At 54.1% G+C, this 9,871-nt stretch overlaps 1 protein-coding gene across 1 annotated transcript; it reads left to right on the top strand.

Annotated features, from left to right (window-relative positions):
- The first annotated feature begins 4,675 nt into the window (after positions 1-4,675).
- APLNR (apelin receptor) lies at positions 4,676-8,694 on the top strand. Its single transcript, XM_029206789.1, has one exon. The coding sequence runs from the start codon at positions 5,282-5,284 to the stop codon at positions 6,431-6,433; it is 1,152 nt and encodes a 383-aa protein (XP_029062622.1). The 5' UTR covers positions 4,676-5,281; the 3' UTR covers positions 6,434-8,694.
- Positions 8,695-9,871: the final 1,177 nt, after the last annotated feature.

Here is a 9,871-nt window from a genome sequence, read left to right as displayed (position 1 = left end):
GAGGCTCAGGGAGGGCAAGCGCCTTGTCTAGGGTCACTCAGCAAGCTAGTCATTCAGGTTTCAGCTAGAATGTCAGCGACTCCCAAGCCCTGCACTCCCGTGGTCTACCCTGTCAAAAATCATCCCCTTTCCGCGTATTTTCTCTGTCGTTATCCATAGATTTCATCATATTTCCTTACTGCGCATCTATTTTGTCTCGTTCCGGCCTCTAGGATGTACGTGCGGGAGATCGGAGACACGGTCTGAATTGTTCACACTATAGTAGCTGCTCAGTAAGTATTTGTTGAGTGAATGAATTCGTGATCAAGATGAAATTGGGACTCGTATTTCCTGGCTCCCAGGCCGGTGGGTTTTCCTGCATTTGCTGTCCCCAGAGCTCAGGAGATCCAGGAGTTCCGGAGACTGGCCTGGGAGTCTGAAGGAGCACCAAATGGCCAGGGGAGAAGGGGCTGCCAAGGGGGCTCTGCTTTAATGGTCAGAAGGCAGCTGCCCATTTGCTTTTGGTCAGATAAGCTGGGATGGGGAAGGGAGTGCGGCTGGAGGAAAGGGAGTGGGCCGGGCACCCCGCCTGCTTCCCTCGCCTGCCCTCCCCTTCTCCTCAGATGATACCACCAGCTGTGAGGGACACAGCTGCTGCCCCTTGGGAAGGGGAGAACAGGGCCCTGGTGCCCTGGGTGAGTTCCGAAGCTGAGTTCAAAGCAGACCTGTGAAGTGAGGGGGCTGCAGCGTGCAGCTGGGGGAGGAGGTGAGAAGTCAGCGAGGGGCAGAGAAGAGCAAGGCTCCGCTTTGATGTCCTGCACCCAGGCTTGGGGCCAGGTCTGGGCGAGGTTCAGCCTTTCCCCTCATCCCAAGCCCTTAGAGAGAGTCCATTAACCGCCTTTCCTGCCCTCGAGGAGGCTGCTTACAGGTCCCTGACCCCACCACACGCTACGTGCTCGAATGCCGCGCTCAGCGCGCAGGCGCACCCCGGGCGCGCACAGGTCCCGCCCGCTTGCGAGCAGCTCCACCCCAGCCGCAAGTGTGCGCAGTCGCACACGGCCCGGGCGCAGGGCTAAGCCACTCTGTTCCTTCTAGGCCAGGGACAACCCTGGAGGTGGGGTGGGCGAGGGCTGTGGAGTCACTGGACCCCCCCCCCCCACCAGCTCCACCGCAGCAGTCTGGGCGCCCCTCAAAGGGCCCACAGCAGGTCTGGGGCGCTGGGCTGCCAGGCTCATCACAGTTTCCCAAAGAAATCACCCAGGAGAGGGGCAAGTCCCCGGGGAAACCTGCTCGGCCTCTCCTGCTCCGGCCAACCCCAGTGGGGCGTGTGAGGACAGTGGCCAAGGGTCTGGCCTTGCTGCTGCTTTGCCAGATGGCTCACGGTAGGTTCTTCTGGCTCAGTTCAGCAGAAAGGTGCCCTTGTTAGTGCAGGAGAGCAGCGCTGCGGTGAAGACCCAACCTTTTCTATCCTTTCCCTGAGCGCATTCCTTTGGTTCTAACTCAGCAGATATATACCAGTGCCAAGTTCAGGGGGGACCGAAATGAAAAGCAGGCTCTGCCCAGGTACTCTCTGTCTGGAGAGGGCTAACTTCTGAGCCCTGGGGGCACGTGAGGTCAGCCTTCAGCTACTCGGCCCACTGAGTAAACTTTCATCTTCTGTTTTGGGTGACCAGGCGCCTTGGGTGTCAGGCAGGGTGAGGGAGCAGGGCTGGCCGATCCTACCCCGTTCAGGCTGCCATGGTAGGGCGCTCAGGCCATCCGGTTCCAGCTGGTTCTCGGCTGGGGGCCAGATCTTATCAGCACCCCACCCTCTCTGGCCCCAGTCAATGACCCCCTCCCAGCCCTGGCTCCCTATTCCCTCCCATCTCAGTGAGTCTGGTTCTTCTGGTGAGATTAACTGCTTCTCTGAGTCAGAGAGCCTGGAGGCCAGAGGATTAAAGAGATGGATCCGTCTCCTCTGCCAACAGGGTCTCTGGGCTCCTGTCTGGCTCGGAATTCAAGTGGGAGCAGCCAGGAACAGCTGGCCGATTTGGGGGACACTCTTGCCCACCTCCTTCTGTGTTCCTAACTGCAAAGGGCACAAGTGCCCACATCTTTCTGAGAAAACCAGAGAAGCTCTGGATTCACTGAGGGTCTTGCTTTTTTTTTTTTTTTGGTCATTTTATTTATTTATTTTGCATTTTCTTTTTATTCTTTTTTAATATCTTTATTGGAGTATAATTGCTTTACAATGTTATGTTAGTTTCTGCTGTACAACAAAGTGAATCAGCTATATGTATACATATATCCCCATATCCCCTCTCTCTTGAGCCTCCTTCCATTTGGCCTTTATCTTGGAAGGGCCATCTCTTGTGACCTGACCTGAGCTGATTCCTGCTCGACACCTAGGTCCCTTTTGATAGGTCAAGGTAATCACTGAAGAAATCTAACATGGTGGAAGGTTAACCATTTTCACCCAAGCCTGCTGTCAGGTTATAATGACAGCCCCTCTGCCACCTGCACAGTCTTCTGTTAGACAAACGTGCAGGAGCAAGCAGGCCCCAAGAAATTCCTACCCTGTGTATTGTGAGATCAAGGAAGCCCCAGCTCTGGGTCCTATTGGGTGCCCGGACCACCATGTTGCAGACTGCCACGATTCCAGAGGCTGGTCCTGTTAACTTTCTACCTGGCCTCAGGCGACTGGAAATCCTCTTTGGGAATAGCTGGTCACAGGGCAGTTTCTAGATCAGGCTAAGGTGCACTGACTCTTGCCTGGCAGTGTCTTATACTCTGTTTAATCAAGAGTGGGGAGTATCTTGAACATACTTTAGTCAATCTATTTTTAATTTCACCCAAGAGAGCTTATTTCAAAGTAAACCACAGGTATCCTAGCACCATCCTACATTTTTATACTCTCTACAGATGGCAAATCCCCCAATTTAAAATGGGTTGGAGTTTTTTCTTTGGGAACGTAGTGGTTTAGTTCATAGACTCAAGACAGCCTTGGTTCAAATTCTGATCTGACCTTGGCCACGTCACTTCACCTCCCTGTACCTCAGTTTCCTTATCTGTAAATTGAGTTGAATGAGGGTACCTACTTTCTAAAGTGTTTCTGCTGATTAAAAGAGATCATGAAGACATATAAAATAGAAAATGTTTAGAAGAATGTCTAGCATGTAGTAAGCACTCAATAATTAATCCTCATGAGAAACACCAACAGTTCGCATCTGCACGTTGCCTTTCGGGAAAGGTCATCCGAGATCCTCAGGACCTTCCTTATCCTTCTCTGCCTCTCCTTTCTTGCATCTCCTCATTACCCTCTGAGGCTTTGGCCGTGCTTGTTTTCATTTCCCTACCTTTGCATTTTATGTTTCTTCCTCCTGGCCTATCCTTTCTGTTTTTCCGCCTCCTTCTGTTCTGGGTAAGCTCCCGTTCAAAGAGCACCAACTGGGGGCCTGGGGACATGTTTTACTTGTCCTGCCCTCTTATTTTTAAAAAATGGAATGAATTCCCCAAATTTACAAATCTGGAAATTTCTCATAAAATCTAGAATTTGAAATTATGTAGAAAAATCAGAAGGCGTGGTCATGGTAGCTTCCACATTTCTGTGTGGCAAGCGGAGATTGGAGCCCAGGAGTCTTCCTCCTGATAGAGTGTGCTTGCCCCTCTTGCCAGCCTCCACCACTCCCTGTTGTCTCAGACTGCTTGTTTTACCCAGATACATTCTTAGCCTGGTCCTTGTGAGTATTTGAGTTTGGGGTCCCTGTCTTAAGACCTCTGGAGAAGATTTTTCTGACTAACTCTTCTTGAGATAACAGATTCTAATTCTGTAAGCCTTTTGCTTTGAATGTGGCCGAGACTCATCTCCGGATTTTGCTTCATCTCACTCTTGCCCAACTTTAGATGGCCTTCTCCACTCTCAGGGGTGCATATTTTTAATCTTATCTTGTGCCTCATTCTCTCTTTCCTGCCCAGAGGTCCTGGAGAGGCCAACGGACAGGGCAAAGCCAGTTTCTATGGGATTGTGCCCACAGCATCTACTAAATGGCTACCCCTTTTTCTGCCTCTTCCTTCAGTTATGACTTCCTGACCCCCACATGCCCTGCCTGGTCTGTGTATGGCAGTAAGAACTCAGGGACCGAAATGTATCCGTGTTTTCACTGCATAGTAAATCAAACACCCGTTCTTCTATATATGGACTCCTCTTTTCACTCACTCCCTAATTCATCCATCCACTTACTTATTCATTCAACAACCATTTAGTGACCACCTACTACCTGCCAGGCAAAACAAAATTTATCCTGTGAACTTGGGCAAGACATTTACCTTGTTCAGCCTCAGTTTCAAGCCATAGATTTAATGGCTTGATTAGAGATACTTTAGTCTGAGGTTTCTTTCTTCTGTGACTCTCTCCTTGACCCTCTAAAACTTCCTGTGCCATCTGAAAACTGCAATCTGCTAACAGCTTATGAATCGTAGACAAATCCCTCTATAACTGGGTCTGTAGACCACAAACATCCCCACAGAGAGAGGGTCAAAGCCGAGGTGTAAAGGAGGAGGGTGTGAGAGGAAGGATCGAGGGAAGTCTGCTCGGGGTGGGGCTGGGAGGGCGGGAGGGGAGGGGAGGGGGACGGAGGAGACAGACCGGCCTACCAGGAGGGCATGCCAGAGGCTGAGACCATCCTGCGAAATCTCACACCCTCCTCGCCCCCTACCCTCCCTGGCTCCAGCTCAGGCTGGGTTTCAATCTGCATAATTTGCCCCATTTAGAGGGTCTGGGAGGGGGTGAGAACAGGAGGGTGCAGAGGACTGAGGAGGGCTTCTCCAAACATCAGAGGAAACCGGAGGGAGAGAAACCGGGCCAGGAGGAGAGCAGGCTGCAAACCACGGATAACATTCTGCCCAGCACTGCAGGGGTCAATCTGGTCCACTTGCCCAGGGACAAGAAGGAAAAAAAAAAAAAAAGTGGGCTGTAACTTCAAGATCCTAAGACTCACAAGTGAGGGGCTGGTCTGGAGGTGGGAGGAGGGACGGACAGCCAAGGAGGAGACAGAGACTCAGGAGGGCGCGAGGAAGTGTCTGAGCTGAGGCTGGGGCAGGGCAGGAGCGGGTGGAGGGAAGACTGCAGGAGGGAGGCATCCTTCAGGGTCCAGAGGAGCCAGAGGCAGCTCCATCTGCTGCTAGGAAGGGCTCTGGACACCTCCAGCCCTTCCCGCCTGCCCTCCGAGGCTCCAGCCAGCAGCTGAGGGCACTTGCTGAGTTGGCGCGACACAGCCACGGAGCTGGTACCCCCGGGACCCCGTGCCCGACTCGGCTCCCCAGCATGGAGGAAGGTGGCGATTTCGACAACTACTACGGGGTGGACAACCAGTCTGAGTGTGAGTACGCGGACTGGAAGTCCTCGGGGGCCCTCATCCCTGCCATCTACATGCTGGTGTTCCTGCTGGGCACCACGGGCAACGGCCTGGTGCTCTGGACACTGTTTCGGAGCAGCCGCGAGAAGAGGCGCTCGGCTGACATCTTCATCGCCAGCCTGGCGGTGGCCGACCTGACTTTCGTGGTGACCCTGCCCCTGTGGGCCACCTACACGTACCGGGACTACGACTGGCCCTTCGGGGCGTTCGCCTGCAAGCTCAGCAGCTATCTCATCTTTGTCAACATGTACGCCAGCGTCTTCTGTCTCACCGGCCTCAGCTTCGACCGCTACCTGGCCATCGTGAGGCCCGTGGCCAACGCTCGGCTGAGGCTGCGGGTGAGCGGGGCCGCGGCCACGGCCGTCCTGTGGGCGCTGGCCGCCCTCCTGGCCGTGCCGGTCATGGTGTTCCGCTCCACCGGCGCCATCCTCCACGTGGAGAACAGCACCAGGGTGCAGTGCTTCATGGACTACTCCATGGTGGCCGGCCCGAGCTCCGAGTGGGCCTGGGAGGTGGGCCTGGGCGTCTCGTCCACCGCCGTGGGCTTCGTGGTGCCCTTCATCGTCATGCTCACCTGCTATTTCTTCATCGCCCAGACCATCGCCGGCCACTTCCGCAAGGAGCGCATCGAGGGCCTGCGGAAGCGGCGCCGTCTCCTGAGCATCATCGTGGTGCTGGTGTTGACCTTTGCCCTGTGCTGGACGCCCTACCACCTGGTGAAGACGCTCTACATGCTGGGCAGCCTGCTGCACTGGCCCTGCGACTTCGACATCTTCCTCCTGAACGTTTTCCCCTACTGCACCTGCATCAGCTACGTCAACAGCTGCCTCAACCCCTTCCTCTACGCCTTCTTCGACCTGCGCTTCCGCCAGGCCTGCGCCTCCGTGCTCTGCTGGGGACAGAGCAGGTGCGGGGGAGCCTCCCACAGCAGCAGTGGGGAGAAGTCGGCCAGCTACTCCTCGGGGCACAGCCAGGGGCCCGGCCCCGGCAGCGGGAAGGGCGGAGAGCCGACGCAGGAGAAATCCATCCCCTACAGCCAAGAGACCCTCGTGGTTGACTAGGGCTGGGATCGCGGGCGCCTGGTGCCCTCTGCCTGGCCCCAGCCTTTGCCCTTGCTCTCTGGAGGTCAGGTAGCCGGGGGCACCTTCTCTCTTGCACTTGACTCCTTCCCCTGCCTCCTGCCTGCGTCCTTGTCCTCCTTTTCCCTTTGCTCTGGTTCAGAGGTTTGTGGTTTAGTGGAGAGAGATTGAGCCCTGCAGACCCGGGCTCGGCCACTCAGTCTCTGTGAGACTGACCTTGCCGCAGCCTCTCAAACTCTCTGAGATGCAGTTTCTCTACGTGTATACAATGGAGAAACTAAAATGATGTGTGTGTCCTGGCTCAGTAAAAGTTCATTTCCCCCCAGCATTTTTCTTGGATCTCCAGCTTTTTTTTCTCCCCCCATTTCCTTTTAGGTTTCTCGCCCCTCTTCCTCTCTCTGTTTCCCCCTTTCTCTCTGCAATTTTTACTCAGAATCCGTACCTCTTGGCTCCCACCCCCTCTCCCGTAGCTCGTCTTCCTCGTTCAGTCCCTCCTTTCCATTTTTACTTCTTCGCTCTGAAGGGCTCCTAAGGGTTAAGACTCCTGAAGCTTGCAAACACTGCCCCTGTTCAAGCTCTTTGTCCGGTTCCCTGAGTGCCCCGGGAGGGAATGGGAGAATGGCCGAATGGCCGGGCAGGAGGCGGGCTGGGTGTCAGCAAAATGACGGCTCCCGTCTCTGCAGCTGAGGGCTCCAGAGCCTCCCTCCAAATTGGAGCGCTTTGCTGTCATTTCAGGCACTGGAGGTAGAGCCATCCACGAAGGGGGCCTCCCTTCCTGCAGCCCCTCCATGATGCCAACTAGATATGCTTTCTACAGATTTCCTTAGACCCTTTTTTTTCATCCTCTATTTCCTGTGGGGACTGGAAGGCAATGGGGTTGATGAACCAGCAGCCTCCTTGGTTTCATGATATGAATGGGGAGCTGGGAAGGGAAGATGGAGAAAGAGGGAGAGTCTGCATTTCGTCTAAAAGCTGCCTGGGTTCCCTCCCCAAATCCTCATCCCTCCAACCTCCTCTAGAACCATGAGCCACAGCTCTCTCCCTGTCTCTCCACCCCATCCCGACATCTCCAGGATGTTTTTCTTGGGCACTGGTGTGAATGGGTGCCAAGGGTCACTTTGGTGGGGGTGGGACGCTTGCTTTGTGTGTGCACATATGTGTAAACAAGGATGAGCATCGCACAAAGAGTGGTGTGCCTGTGTTACTTGTCACTTGGATGAACTCACCCCCGCCCCCCCCCCCCACCACTCTCCAGATCTCTGCTCTTCACCCAATATCCTTGAGGGAAGAAGGGACATGCTGAGGCAATTTAGAATAAAAATGAGTCCACCCCCACTGGATTTGGGGGCTCTGACGGCTGGTCCGCGCTTTAAGAGAGAAGTCTGTGTTTGTGCCCAGGCTCCCTATAGGGAGATCCCCTCCCAAAGCAGCTGGCGCCCAAAGCTTGGGGAGGTCTTGTGCTCTGGATCCCTGTGCCGCTGTCCCTAGTTCTATGAGGGAAATGGGAGCTTCCCTTGACCCCTTTCCCAAGCCTGCCAACCTTGCTTTGAATTTATAAGCATCTCCTTCATCACTCTTTATTTTTCCAGGGTCAGTAGCCCTCTTCCTAAAGGGGGACACCTGCTTGCCATGTGGTGGAAAGCACTGGGTGGGTTTTTTTCTCACCTCCCGTCAGGATCAGACCGCTTGGCTTCTTGGGGGGCTGGGAACAGGGACTGGAGCAGTCACGGCAAGACTGGTGGCACGACAGCCACACCGCCAGAGAGGCTTTGAGGATGAAGATGCTTGTGGGGCCTTTGTGCACTGAGGGCCGGGTGTGTATATTCCGGGTTTTGTTCTTGGAGGACTCTGGACGTGAAGGACAAGACATGAGCCATGGAGGCAGGAAGAGCCCAGCTTGATGTCAGTGGACATCTTGACCCTGGATGGGATGGAGCCAGCTCTGGGAGCAGAGGGAGGGGAAGAAGGGAAGGGACTTATCTCAGCTCATTCTTCCCATCTCAGGCCAGAATCTTCCACAGACAGACTCACTTTCTCAGTCCAGGGCTGTCCCCAAAGCCTCCAGTCAAGGCTGGAGGAAGCTCCCAGAAGGGAAGAGGTGCCCCCTGAGGCCCCATTGGTGACCCTGGACAGAGGGTGGAGGAGGCTGCCAGCTGCCCCACTTGCCCCTTCTTTGGAACGTCTATGCTATTTTTTGACCCTGTTAGTCACTGCGGTTCATCAAATAAACCTTTTTGTGTGTGTGTGTAACTATTGTGTCCGAAGCCTTTTCTCACACTCGTGTCTTGGGATAAGGAAGGGACCCCTAGTTTGCAAATGTTATGGTGGGAAGTGGGGCGAGTAGGCTGAGGGGAGCAGTGCGGAGAAGGGGACCTAAAAGGAGTTGAGTGGGAAACTGGAGAGGAAGCTGGGGGGGGTGGGGCGAGAAGATGGAGAAAATAGACGCCAGAGAAGGGACAGGATCAGAGTGAGAACAGGGAAGACAGAGGAAATAAAGGGACAGGGTGCCGCTAAGCTTTTGTGCTCTGAAAAGCCGTGGAATCAGTGGGCACACACGTCGGAGCCCAGAGCACAGGTCTAGGGGAGAAGTACCAACGTTTCTTCCCATGGAGGTAGACCTATCACTCATTCATTCATTCACTCATTCAGTATCACATGAGCATCCATTCAGTCCTCAGGTGGCCACCATCTTCCACAAAGACCTCCAAGTCCTAATGATGTTTGCAGATGACCCCAAAGCAATCTCCATAGTAGAACAGAGAGTAACGTTTCACCACCATTCCCTCCTTGAACCACTGCAGCCCTCTGAGAGGGGCACTTTCACCTCATTTTGCTAATAAGGGAGTGGAGGCTCAGAGAGTTTGGCCAGGTACCTTGACCAAGGTTACACAGCAATTACATGGAAGAACCAGGCCTGGAGCCGGCTGCCTCTGTCCAACTCCAAAGCCCACGTTCTTAACCAGAGTTTCTCCAAAAGTCCAAATGAGGCAGTGCCAGGCGGTTGGGATGGAAAGTGAGATCTCATCTGTAAGACGCCTGGCACACGTGGAGAGCCCTCAGTGAAGGGGGACGGGGGCTGGGAGGGGAAATGGTGGAAAATGCATGAGAGGGAGAGAGAGAGAGACAGAAAGAGACAGAGAGAGACACAGAAAAAGAGAGACAGAGAGACAGTGAGAAGACAGAAATAGAGACAGAGACAGCAAAAGAGAAACAGAGATAGAGAATGAGGAAAGAGTAGAGACGGAGAGAGGGAGGAGGTAGGTGGGAAGAAGAAATTGGGAGGCAGGGAGGGAGCTGGAGGACAGGGTATCGGTGTTTGTTTTCCCTCTTCTGAAATGCACCAGGGAAAACCTGCAGGAATTTACAACTGTAACAACAAGCTATTGGATTTTTTTTTTTTTTTAAAACAGATCCTGTAAC

The sequence above is a fragment of the Monodon monoceros genome, unplaced genomic scaffold (assembly GCF_005190385.1).
Source record: "Monodon monoceros isolate NGI ecotype Baffin Bay Population unplaced genomic scaffold, NGI_Narwhal_1 Super_Scaffold_7, whole genome shotgun sequence".
Taxonomy (NCBI): domain Eukaryota; kingdom Metazoa; phylum Chordata; class Mammalia; order Artiodactyla; family Monodontidae; genus Monodon; species Monodon monoceros.
This window is presented reverse-complemented; position numbering and strand designations above follow the sequence as displayed.

Bases quoted from the DNA above. Each gene is read 5' to 3' on its own strand.
- APLNR (XM_029206789.1), top strand. From the start codon at position 5,282: ATGGAGGAAGGTGGCGATTTCGACAACTACTACGGGGTGGACAACCAG.